Source organism: Coptis chinensis, chromosome 9 (assembly GCF_015680905.1).
Source record: "Coptis chinensis isolate HL-2020 chromosome 9, ASM1568090v1, whole genome shotgun sequence".
Taxonomy (NCBI): domain Eukaryota; kingdom Viridiplantae; phylum Streptophyta; class Magnoliopsida; order Ranunculales; family Ranunculaceae; genus Coptis; species Coptis chinensis.
The window spans coordinates 44,627,064-44,640,430 of record NC_141464.1 but is presented as its reverse complement, the minus strand read 5'-3'; the positions used below and the strand labels follow the sequence as shown (position 1 = coordinate 44,640,430).

The window sequence follows — 13,367 nt, the reverse complement described above, 5'->3', positions numbered from 1 at the left end:
AAAATTATGTTGTGTGAATTTGTGGTGTTTGAAACCGCTAACACCGATTACAATGAACAAACAAAAAATAAAATGATATAAAATAAACAAACCTTTAAGTTTTAAAAAAAGACATGTGTAAAACTAACCCGAAATAAGAGGTAGAGAAGAGAATATACAAAAGAGAGAAGATAAAAATGAAATTGGAGTTTGTAATGGGAGTTAGTAATGGATTTTAAAATATGAAAATGAAATTGGAGTTTGTAATGGAGTTTTAGAAGTTAGAGATGGAGAAGGCAGAGATGGGAGATGCGGTTGAAACGGTGTATTTTGGCTCGCGCATATTTTGAATGGAGAAGTTACCGTGTTTTTCCGTTTTTTTTTTGGTTTTTTAAGTTTGTTGTTGAATGACAAAGATACCCTTACACTTAAAGCCTTTCTAAGATTTGGTGGGTGAAACTTTCGGGTACCCTTCCAATTAAAAAGTTTGGTGTAAAATGGAGAATACGGGGACTAATAACGGGGGCAAGTTTTCCCATTATATATAAGATAAGATAATGACTATGTAAAAATACATTTACATATATTCTGTCAGGTGTCAAACTAATTTCATTCCCAAAAATTACTATGTAAAAATATCATTACACAGTAATACAAAACCTCTTTTGATTAGATGTTTTAAAAATCTCCAACTAAAAAACATAACATATAAAATCCAACATCAGAAAAAAGAAAACAAGTTTATCGACATCTCGTTTTTTATATACGAGCAACATCAAATACTATATCAAAGAATGCAAATTCATCGACATCTTGCTTTTATATAGGAGCAACCATAAAAAAATAGATAATTAAATCGGTGCAGAGCATGTTGTAGGAGTGGAGCCCACTTTTGGGCTGCGGTGGCCATAGCAAGGGAGCTTGTTCTTTTGCCTACCTCTTGCAACACCCATGCTTTGCTTCCGTTTCTTATCTGGTCTCCTTATCTTCCTTTTCAAATCCGGAGGTAGTAAATCAGACACACTTGGTATCTTAACAAGTATTTTACTGTTCTCCACAGGTACTATAGCTCTTGAATAACTATCGCGGAATGTCAGAAAATAGAAAAAAACTATCATAGTAGGTATACACATTCAATCCATCAGCCAAAATGGAGCGCAGTGTATGCACACAATGGAATCCTTCGATTCTCCACCAATTATAAGAACAGTGACTTATATTCAAGTCAACCAAGTGAATATGGGTAGCATGCACCACGAAAATACATTCCCTTGACTTGAGAACCACCCAACTTCTCCCCACCTCAATCCTCTTAGCCAATAAAGTTTTTATAGATGAACATAAGATAGTAGTCTAACTCCTAGATGACTCCCACCGATCAGACATCATTTTCATACTTTTCCCATGAATCTTGTCCACCATTGCAATGATAAGCAAGTGGTGTTCTAGCAAGATAAATGGCAACCAAATTTGTAGAAATATAAGAAGAAGCCTGAAGAGAGACTTTGGAACTAGAACCAGCGTCGCGCAAAGCAAAAAATTCTCTCGACGATGTCGTTATCAAGAATGTATCAAAACCTTTAACCAAATTGAAGCAAACAAGGGATTGAAGCTCCGACTCAGTATTTATCACAATACGCTTCGAATCCTTTACAAAAAAAAGTTCTATAGACAATGGAATAAGGTCATATCACTTTTTAGAAATTGTACGCTTCAAATCTCCAATTATACCATTAGTCCCAACACGAACACTCATAATTTGTGTCTCGTAGATAATAACAAAAATAACAGTCTCATCCATGTCTGCATTTACAAAAAACAACAAAGAAAAATTGATGAATATATGTAAATGTATTTTTACATAGTCATATATCTGTAAATCTATATTTGCATAGGTATATATGCAGTAATTTCAGCAGTCATATATCCGTTAATCTATATTTACATAGGTATGCAGTATTTTCAGCATTTAAAACATGATAATATCACCAATTTAAATTTTAATGGCATGAATCTAACGAAGAAGATATAAAAAAAGTAAAATTAAAATAACGAAGAAGATTAAAAAGAGGATAATCAGAAGTTCAAAGAAGTGTATTGAAAATAGGTTAAAACAAAAGTTAAAGGAAGAAAATTTATCTCATGCCGAACCTTATTCTTGAATGATGTGAGAATAAAGAGATAAATTCGTGAAAATCGAAAATATAATTCAACTCCGAGCTGAAATTGGTGTGTTTTTTGTGTCCTTGTTGGTTAAAATTGGTGAGAATAAAAACCTCAAAACGATCAGTTGTGTGCTGGAAAAGAAAAAAGATAAAAAAGAAAATAAATTTCATTTGAAATTTAGAAATAGACCGAGATTTTATTACTTTTACAAAAACATGGAATTTATTTTATAAAACCTTAAAAGTAGGGGGATTAAATGGGTTGGGCCGACATGGAGAGATTTAGAGTAATCGGTTAGGAAAGCAGGGGTGTGAGCCACATTTCTTGGTCATAAGATATGTGTTTCTGGCTTTCTGCAGATGTCCTTACTGTATTAGGGACTTAGGGACCACTGTTCCACCACGAGTCCACGACCATTCCTGCTACTTACTTTGAACCGAATACCAATGTGTTTAAACTAAGACAAGCACTATATCCTCTTGGCCTGTTACTCTTCCATTCAACCCTGGTACGTCATACTCCCACATTATGACCCGTTGGATACATACAATAATTTAGCTACAGGACACAAGGAGATGGTGAACGGGTACATTACAGTATTACACAAACTGATTTCAGCGCGTACACAAACTGATTTGCGCTGAAATCAGATTTTGTATATATTCTAAAGGAGACCCGTGATGAATAACCCTCCAATATCTTGATGTGCATCAGAACGAGCTTCAAAAGCGTGGAGCCAAGCTGAGCTGAGCTTTAATAAGCTTAGTGTAGTTAAAGGCGGCTTAAAGCACCATCAACTAACTTTACTAAATCTTGTCTTTACCTTGAAAAGTCCAAAACTCCTTCACACTTCATCTCTCACTCTTTTAAGCTCCACACTCTTTTCATTGCCCAGAGAAATAATGAAAGAGACATGCATAGGGAAGAAGAGCTCAAATGAAGATGTTGTTGAGAGTAGTAGTCAAGTGTTAAGGAACAAGAACAGGAAATGTAGGGACATAGTGTTCTTAGTCATTTTCATTGCCTTTTGGATAGCAATGATAGTGAACTCTAGCTTTGCATTCAACAAAGGAAACCCATTAAGGTAAAATTAACAACTTGCCCCTTTGTTTATTATACTCTCATTTTATCATGTTGGGTTTGTTGCATTTACTGTTGTAATGTTGTTTCTCTGTGTCTTTGAAGCAGTTATCTGTTTTATACCTGAGTGAATGTTAAGGAAATTTTATATCTTTTTTGTTTTAAGTAGTGTGTAGAGTTTGGAGTTTCTTGGTAGTTGAAGTGATTTCTCTTGAATGTGTTTAAGAAAGTAAACATTTTTATGCTTTTTTTGTGTCTCCCAATTTTAGTTCTAGTTGTTTATATATTTTTGTTCTCATTTTATTCTATCATAAATATACCTGGCCTAGACTTAGAAGCAGCAAGAAACTACTGATGCTTTAAACTTAATGTCAAGACAATCGAAAACAACTGCAATAAAATGATGAATTTATTATTACTATGTGTCTGGGCATATTGGAAAAATGGCAATGTACTTGTCTGTTTTCTTCTTAATTGTTATTTGGCATTCTGCAAATAAAAACTGTAAATGATGTCTTACGAATTTCAGTTTTACCCTTTTACAAACTTCAGTTGTTCTTGTTCCCTTTGTTTGCTTAGAGTTTTTTTATATACGCCATGAGCAATTTAGTTTATTCTCTCAACCATTCTCTCTTTTGATGGAAATCTAGTCTTTATTTAAAGCAGGTTAACATATGGGCTGGACTACAAAGGAAATGTTTGTGGGAACAGGCATGCAGATCCTGATCTTCGTGAACTGGAGCTGCAATATTGGTTGAATCCCAACCAAGTATATGAAAGTGGCCTAAAGAGCAGTGAATTTAAGCTCAAGAATGCCAGGAGTATCTGCTTGATGGAGTGTCCTATCCCATCTGATGACGCTCTCAATTGGGTGTGTGACTATCCAGAGGGTGAAATTCGCATATCAGTAGATGACTGGATTGATAGGAATTATGATTATTTTGAATATCTAACACCAGCTATGAGAAATAGTTCCCTTCAGCTTCAAGGTCCTTGTTATCCTGTCATATTTCCAAGTGTAAATGGTAAGTGGAGCATATTTTTTCAAACTGTAGCAAACATTAAACACGATAATTACATGCTTCCAGCTGTTTGTTAATCAAGGGTGTAGCTAAAACTTTTCATAGGGAATATGAGTGTATGACCCATGGAGATGAACCTTTATCTCTTATACTGTTAAAATAGTTGTTTTTCTTGTCTTTGTGATATCATTATCTTGTGTCCTGCATCCTGTGTGGCTGTACTATTAATTTCTCGATTTTTATATCCAATCTTATGGTATATTTAGCCTCTTACACTTACTTTATGTGTTTTCCTTTTTCTTTTGTTCCGCCAGTTCATTGGAGCTGTCAATTTATTGCACGTGCATCAAACATGTCATTGAAGCATTGGGAGCAGATGGGTGGTGCTCATATAGTTGAGGACATCAGAATAGATAAAGATATTCACAGATATATCAACTCCCGAACAGCCGTTTTGAAGGTTACAGTCTTTTAATTTAAGTTCCCTGTATCTTTTTTATTTGATAAAACAAATCTTACGAGTAGTCGATTATAAGATCTCCTGCAAGAAGTGGGGTAATATAATCCCCATTGTCTCCTGTATGAACTCAATATCATTTGGAGCCGTGAAGTGGACTTGAGCTATATTTTAGTCAATACTAGACACAGATAAATGACTAAGTTACATTGACACGGATACATGTGTCCTTATCTGACACGGAGACGAAGTGTTTGACGTGGCGAAATATAAAAAATCAAGGTATACTAGATTAACTGCTAAGTAGTGGGGAGTGAGCGGAGCTTGGGGAGAGGGAGAGAGAGGAGTTTTTGAGGAGGAAGAGTTTGGGGCGAAGAAGAAGATGAGTGTGTTAAAGAAAAAACAGGATAGACAGACGGGGCCAAGTTACATTTTGGACCCCCCCCCACACACACACACAACCGTTCACTCCGCTCATTCGATTACATACAATGTGTCTGTGGCGAGTCCGACATGGACACGTGGATACATATCCGACATGGATAATTTTATAAAATATTGCGTGTCCATGTAATATAGATAAAGGATAGATATCAGCTGAGGAAGGTTCTCAACATGTATGTACGTTTAGTCAAGACTAGAATTTAACATGGCTTATGATAGAGGAGACTGGAATTAGAGAATTCATGTGTCCAACCCTGTCTGTACAGGATTAAGGCAATGATGATGACAATGACTAGACAAACTTGATGCTCCTACAATCTTCAGTCCTTTTTCTCGAGTATCTATGTGTATCTCATGATCTCCATGCCAAACTTTCTTCTTCTCTTGCACTGCAATCAATCTGGAATCACCACCAAGTTAGAAAATTCAACCATATAGGTCGTAGGCTCGTAGCACTCATAGTGAATTGGGGAATTGTGGGAAGGTATTTCCTATCAGCCCTATCTTCATTGTTGACAAATCACAGGAAATGGGCAGAACAAGACTGGAAAGCTCTCATCGAGCGGAACTTGTATCTAGGGTTTTTTTGCTTCCAAGAGCTTAGTCTCCAGAAATCTATGATAAACACATGAACAGAACTCATCATTGAAAACTGTCTTACACGGAGAGGGTCCCAAGTGGTGGTGTTTTCACTTTCTCTGTTTGGTGTTTTTGATAGGTTGTTTGTAGACTGTATAATAGTTGTGTCTTGCATCTAGGAGATCTCCAAACTCTGTTAATTAATCATTCCAAACCCAAATTTAGGTGTGCATAGTCAAATAGGCGCAATGGTTTCCCATTTTCTCTTTGTTTTACATTTTGGACGATTCTGTAACCCCATATAACAGCTCCCATTTGTCATGCATATTTTTCTTGTAATAGAACATATTGGTATGTTTATGTAGGCTAAATTTCTTGTGATTGATCATATACCTATTGTTTGCAGAGGTATGTTGCTGATGTTGGGAAGTCTTGGCCAGTATTGATTGTTTGTGGAGGAATCCTACCACTACTTTTGTCGATCACCTGGCTATTGATGATTCAGTTTTGTGTTGCTGGAATGCCATGGATAACAATAGTAGTTTTTGATATTCTTATAATATCAGCGACCATGTTTTTCTACCTAAAAGGTCAGGTTTTTGGAATACATCATTTTGATCTCTGACATTTCATATACATCTTGTAGATGACACCCACATTGTTATTAGGTCTGTATTGCATATACCTTTGGTGGATTTTTCTTTCATTTTTTTAATTTTAATTTTAATTTTGTGTTATTTTTTTGGGCATGACTTTTTTAGTTTTCTATTGATTCTGAAGTTATGTTGTTAGCTTTAGGCATCAAAATGCATTTCATTGGGGAAAATGAAAACAATAAATCCAAAGGGGTGAGATGAAAAGTCCATCATATAAATTTTTGCATGTGCCTAGATACAAATGGTGGACCACTTAATAAATTCGATTGAGAAGGGGCTCAAAGCACAAGTTTTGTGAGTTGAACTTGTAGTTTAATATCCAGAGCTCTCCAATCTGGTAGCTTGCTAATGAAAAGTCCAATATATCACAACCATTGAAATTTCATACCATTAGTAGCAACTAGCAACAATGGACCAAAGATGAATAACTCTTCAGTTATTTCCTAAAACTAATATGGCTATTCTAATACATTAGGTTCTTTTTTATCTTGGCTTGGTCTGCCAGGTGTGGTACAGTGGTTTCGTACTTCATTTGGTTCTTAATAAAGTTATTAAACCTATATGTCATGGGTTCAATTTGGTTTATTAAATGTTTTGGGAAGTATGGGGAGGGTGGGAGTGCTTGGAGTCCTAAGATACCAAGGAGGCCATATGGATTCACTTTATGGAGAGGCATCACATGGGATGGAAGAATTTCATAAAAGGAGTCAATAACCAACCAGGGTATGGGAGATCTCTTTAGTTTTGGCACAATACATTGTTGGTGTTAGGCCACTTCCTGAACAACTTCCGGTATTGTAGGATATTGCTTCTAACAAAAATGTTTTGATTTCGTATTATGTAGTAAGAGAGGAGAATTGTAGTGTGTGAGAGGTGACTTTGAGGAGCCTAAATGATTGGAATGTGGATATTTACCGAATCCTTGACACTCATTTTGCAAGAAGGTGAAAATTTTGGAGTGGTGGATAGTAGGGAGTGGCTTTGGGGTCATTCTAAAGACTTCTCGATGAAGTCTTTTTATCGGGTGAGGCTTTGGGATCATCATGATTATGCTATGTATGACAGTATTAGGATATAGGTCACCTCTAATCCATTAAAAGTTGCGTTGTTTAGTTGGATAGCTTACCTAAGGTGGACTCACTATTGACAGGCTCAATGCTAAACGTTTGGAAAAAGCTGACGAGTGTGCTCTATGTGATGTTAGGAGTCAAAAGACAGACCACCTTTAAACTCAATGATTGGTAGCAAGACAGGTATGATAACTATTCTGTCCTCTTTTAACCAGCCATGGGACCACAGGAAAGCGTCAATGATGCACTTGATAAAGATATTATCACACATTATCTTTCAGCAGGCGCTAAATGGCTCTTGGAAGCGTGTGGACGAATATCCAAAAGAGAAAGAAAGAAAGAAAGAGGAAGAAGAAGAAGAAGAACATTATAAGAATGTGGATCTCACCCAAACAAGTACCGAGGCCTTTTAAGATAAAACCCCACCCCTAAAGCCCAAGGTGGTTAAGTTGGGGACAATATCAGTGCTAGTGAGATCCATGGTCCTGAAGTAGGCCTAATAATTGGTATCATAGCCAGGTTGGCTGCCATGACTCATGAGACTCAGGTGTAGTCCAGTTGACTTAGACTCAATTGGAGTCTGAAGTTGGACATAAAAATGAAGGGGAAAAAAAGAGTTTGGTCCGACAACCATTTTTTGGGTTACCTTGAATGAACGGAAAGGAATGCTCTTTGAGCTAGGCGAAGGAGACACAAAGATCATAGAGTAGCTCAAAGAAACATTTTTTGATTGGACAAGGAAAGTTGCTATATCAAGAGGCTTGAGATACCAAAATTTATTGTGTAATTGGGATACTTCAGTGTCGTAATTTTCTTTGTTCTTGTGTTTTTCGAGTTAAGACAGTATTCACTCTCAGAGTCTTGCTAAGGGTGGTCCATTTTTTGTGTACTTGTAACACTTATAACCTATACAGAAATTGCATTTTATAGATACTAAAAAAGGTTCTATAGGTTTAAATCCAAATTTGTTTGACCAGTTAGCTGTATTACTATGCTTTTGTGTGTTGCTGTTGTGGTTTTCTTTAGAGTTGGGATGTGAAGAATCTGTGGCTTTCCAATTAATAAACTCATAGCCTTCTGATGTTAATTTTCATTCCCAATGAGACATGTTGTTTGTTTGTTTTTTAATTTATAACCTCTTTGTATAAGATGCCATTGTGTAGAATCTAAGCCCCCCCCTATCCCCGTGTAAGTGGGTACCGAACCCTAGAGCTCATTGTACAACCACCAGGGTCCTGATCTGCCAAGCTGCTAGACACTTACTTCCGACACAGCTTAAATAGTTAAATCTGCAACTCCTCATCCCACTTATGAGTTAAGGCGCTGAAGAAGAATGATGTGGAGTGATCCTTCCATTTCACCAGGGAGCCGTGAAATCATAACATCTTATTTTTATAAATTTTAACTCGTGCTAGAAGAAGGATGAGGTAAGTTATGTCAACTGATTCGCAACAATTAGGTGTACAGTTAAAGTCTTTCTTGGTTGATATTTGATAATTTACGAGTATATAACTATTGGTTTGATGAAGTTGATAATACTAGTTAGCTGTTGCCTGTTGGGTTAGGTCCTAAACATGATTAGGTTGTGTCGACCAAACCTTCAATCAACACCCGAGACTAAAAGGAGTTCAGTGGTGATCAGTATTGTGTCTCAGGTTGTCTGCCATTTTTTATTCGTTAGTATGCGTATACTTTAGCTGTGGTATTTTAATTAAGAGACCTGTTTTTCCAGCAATTTAGGTTATGTGAAATGTCAATAAATGCATGATAATTATCTTAATACTGATTTTATTTTCCAAAATTTACATTCAGCTGGATGGATAGGAAACAATGCCATCACTCCTATAATTGGCGAGCATGATCCGTATGTTCACATATCTGGAAGGGTGAGTGACTATCTGTAAGTCATCAACTAAGGGATGTACATTTTCGAGCTTGTAATTACTTTATTTAGTCGGTTATTGATGTTTTTTTCAGGAACAAAATCACCTTCATGCCATTGCGGTTCTTATGACTGCTGTAATGATAATTGCTGTCCTCTCATCTATAGCTATTGCCCGTCGCATCCTTATGGCAACATCTGTACTCAAGGCAAGTAGTGATGTCAACTGATTATTTTTGAAAATCTGATTTACTTTAATGTGGAATTGTGGGTCAATATATGGCAAAGGTTCACTTTTAGCCACGGGATCACCATCAGTGATGCCACTGCTAAGCAGGAACCTAGTGACACCAGTACATATGCCTAATTGTGAAATATGTGACCACAGCTAAGAAATCATGCTAGCCTACTCTTTCCATGCACATGGGCCATGTATTATATTGTATCTTTGCAGTCTTGAAATTTCATTATTAGGCTAACTTTATATTCACTTTTTTGATGACCTCTAATTTTAAGTTCTAGAAATGGTCTGCACTGCTATTTTGATTAAAAAGTTAGTTATCCTAATAACTTTCGATAAGAAGTTACCTTATTCTTACATCACTTTTTCTTCCCCACATCCAGGTTGCTGCTAAAGTCATTGGAGAAGTTCAGGCTCTAATACTTTTCCCTGTTGTACCATATACTCTCCTTGCAATCTTTTACATGATCTGGTTTTCAGCAGTTCTTCATCTGTTCAGTTCTGGCCAGATCCTGCGGAATAACTGCAAGTCCAATTGTTGTGCCTATGACCTTGGCTCTAGGTTGGTGAATTGTGATATGTGTTGTGGTTACAGCATTCATTACACTCCTCATATCGCACTATCCATCCTTTTTCACCTATTTGGATGTTACTGGGCTACTCAATTTTTTGTTGCATGTTCTTCAACTGTGATTGCGGGATCTGTGGCTTCTTATTATTGGACTCGCGGCGAAGCATTGGTAAGCAGTAGCTAATAGTGTTTATGTTGTGAACACATTATAGATTATTTTTAGCCACACCAATAGTTTTACCATTCATTCTGGAGAGTAGGAGTTGCATGGTTACTAAATTTTGCAGTTTCTAGTCTAAAATGTGGGTTCTAACATTTCATACTTGCATTCATGACAATACAAAGCGCCATGGAATGCAATTTCCAATTTTTTTTTTCTTTTCTCCTCCCCCCACCAAAAAAATAAAATAAAATTGGGGAACATCTCCTGCTTCACAATTTTAGTTATTACCTATCGTTTTGGTGTTGGAAACATTATCATTTATTACATGAAAATTTATAACTAGAACTAGGTATTGATAAATGTGGTTTTAAATAGGTTTATTCTTCTCTGAATTGTGTGATTTCTTCGTAAGAATCAGCTAATTTTGGTGGGGAGTAGTTTCCCAATCACACTAAAACTCGTATGTTGTAGGGAACCAAGCAAAAAAAAAGTATGTTGTAGGGAGCCATAATGCATTGTCATGATTCATGAATGAGCCAGTTAGGATGACTTTAAACTCATTTTTTCCACCCTAGTTAGACAATTGATTAGTATCGACAGACCATGATGCAAACCTGCACATTCTATCAGGATCGATGGGAAATAACATATGGTCGCAAACTTTACAATTCACTCAAATTTTGTTTGGAAAAAGATTTGTTTGTCTTCTCAAATACAAAATCCCCTTTGAAGAATCGTCTTGTTGGTTGGGCTAAATTGATTTTAATAGTCCTTGGGGTACTCTATGAGTCTGATATGTTTTGGAATTTTTTTTTACAGAAGGAAATTACGTATCTTCCAGTGGTTTTGTCACTGAAGCAGCTCATGCGCTACAGCCTTGGCTCTGTTGCTCTTGGTTCCCTGATTGTACCATTTGTCAAATTCCTACGATCTCCACTTGACTCAATTCGCCTCAGGTTGAAAGGTGCTAATATTACATCTGAAAGTAGGGTAGGGAAGCTGGCATCTGGTTCTTCTCGGTGCTGTCTTGGTTGTGTTGGTTGGACAGGAAAATCAGCAAATCACAATGCTTATATAATGGTAATCTTATGCAACAATTCTTTAACTATAGATATTAAGTAACAAAAATAATAATTGTTTTTGGATCAAGTATCTGACCCATGCTAGGTAAGGGTGGCAGGATAGAAAATGATATCCTCTCTGTCTCTGTTTTGTGCACAGCTCATAGACTGTCATAGTAGCAATCCACCATTTGATAGGTCACATGCTAATTTACTACAAATGTTCCACTAGCAATTAGTTGTAACTTTCAGATTTTGAGAATATTCTGGTCGTTTTGATTAATCTCTTTAGTCAAGAGAGAAAAGAAATGGAAACTGGAAAAGAACTTATGCAGCTTTTTATTAAATACAAAATCAGAAATTCAATCAGTAGTCTTCATACAAAAGTTTGGATGGGAACCACCATTTGGCCGCTGTCTTATAGCATGTAGTAACATCATAGGCTGTAGTGTTGATTTTTTCACATCCACCCAACCTAATTCAGAGTAACTTTTGAAGTCCCTCCGTTTCTTGGTTGATCACTAAGACTAGGTTACTGAATTTTCATCATTTTACTTGCAGATAGCCATTACAGGTAAAAGCTTCTTTAGTGCTTCTGCACTTGCAACAACATTGATCATAAATAACATTATTCGGATAGGGAGGGTAAATGTAATTGGAGATGTTATTCTCTTTCTCGGGAAATTATGCATCAGCCTTTTCAGTGCTGTGTTTGCATTCCTAATGTTGGATACTCATAAATACAGTTCTGCGCATAACAAGATCTCCTCCCCGTTATTCCCAGTTCTGGTAAGTCCTAAGTTATCTTTCATTTTTCTCTGCAGTTAAATCGGAATCTTAGATTCATACTCAGTCGAACTAACTGATTTAATAAACTAGGTCTAAACTATAATTGCAACAGCAGTTAGTTTTGAAACTAGATCGAGCGTATACAATAGTTGCCTTGATATAATTTTGTTCGTACAATGAACAACCATTTATACCGTTCAACTGTCCTAAAGATGAGAGATGCTTCTCAAGAAAGAAAGACATAATAACCTAGGGCTAGTTACCCCCTATTTCTAGTTGTAATTAGGGATGACCACCCAGTTGCAAGATCCAACGGCTATGAGATGAAGTTCTTTTTTCAGGTGAAGAAACATGACTCTAAACTTCAGATCCTTGTTTCTTTTAAAATCGATTTTTTGGACAGAATCTTGTAATTATTATTTATTATGGAACTTTGTCTATGCTATATATAAATGAAAAGCTCATTAAAGAAAATGTTGTAATTGAAGATGTTTATTTGCAAAAATTGGACAGGATCTTGTAATTACTATTTGTTTGGTAGGTCGTCAACACCTAAACTAGATCTATCTATAAAAGACCTTTGTGAACCATGTCTCATCTGAAGTTGAAATCGGATAGAATCTCTTTAGTCGTTGTTAGTACTTTATACAAAACAAATGGTATATAAATGATGGTGACGTCTGATACTTCTATATGCAGGTCTGTTCGGCTCTTGGTTATGTTGTAGCCACCCTTTTCTCTGCGGTAGTGGAGATGTCCATTGACACCATCATCCTCTCCTTCTGTCAAGATTCTGAGGAGCATCAAGGGACTGCCCAATATGCACCTACCCTTCTCATTGAAACCCTCAATGATCAAAATGATACACAAAGACTTATCCAAGGATCGTCCTGAAGCAATACCTCTGTGTGAATGTTTTGCCATATTATTTAGGTCAGAATGCAAAAAGTTTATGTAAGGTTTTGTTTCAATCCATCTCTTGTATCGTTCAAAATTTGAACTGTATATAGCATAGGCCATTTAGAAGTTTTATGAAACTTTTGTGCTTTGGTTATCATCAGAATATCAAAAAGTTGGAACCAATTATCTTGTAGTGACACGCTTAAGCTGTCTGCATATTCAGCTTGCACAGCCTAGATGGAAGATATAATTATATAAATAATTTGACGAGGTGTGAAATATTATCAATGAAAAAGCTACCACCTCT

The 13,367-nt window shown here is 36.3% G+C and overlaps 1 protein-coding gene across 1 annotated transcript; it reads left to right on the top strand.

Annotated features, from left to right (window-relative positions):
* Positions 1 to 2,743: 2,743 nt before the first annotated feature.
* LOC147476208 (choline transporter protein 1-like) lies at positions 2,744 to 13,243 on the top strand. Its single transcript, XM_086582219.1, has 10 exons — positions 2,744 to 3,229; positions 3,892 to 4,250; positions 4,562 to 4,707; positions 6,134 to 6,317; positions 9,266 to 9,339; positions 9,431 to 9,544; positions 9,960 to 10,316; positions 11,130 to 11,390; positions 11,933 to 12,160; positions 12,860 to 13,243. Exons 1-10 carry the CDS (start codon positions 3,048 to 3,050, stop codon positions 13,052 to 13,054), a joined length of 2,100 nt encoding a protein of 699 aa, XP_086438345.1. The 5' UTR covers positions 2,744 to 3,047; the 3' UTR covers positions 13,055 to 13,243.
* Positions 13,244 to 13,367: the final 124 nt, after the last annotated feature.

Excerpts from the sequence above, each read along its gene's own strand:
- LOC147476208 (XM_086582219.1), top strand. The coding sequence starts at position 3,048 with ATGAAAGAGACATGCATAGGGAAGAAGAGCTCAAATGAAGATGTTGTT. Across the intron at positions 3,230-3,891 it reads AACAAAGGAAACCCATTAAG|GTTAACATATGGGCTGGACT; the intron begins GTAAAATTAACA and ends TATTTAAAGCAG. Across the intron at positions 10,317-11,129 it reads GGACTCGCGGCGAAGCATTG|AAGGAAATTACGTATCTTCC; the intron begins GTAAGCAGTAGC and ends TTTTTTTTACAG.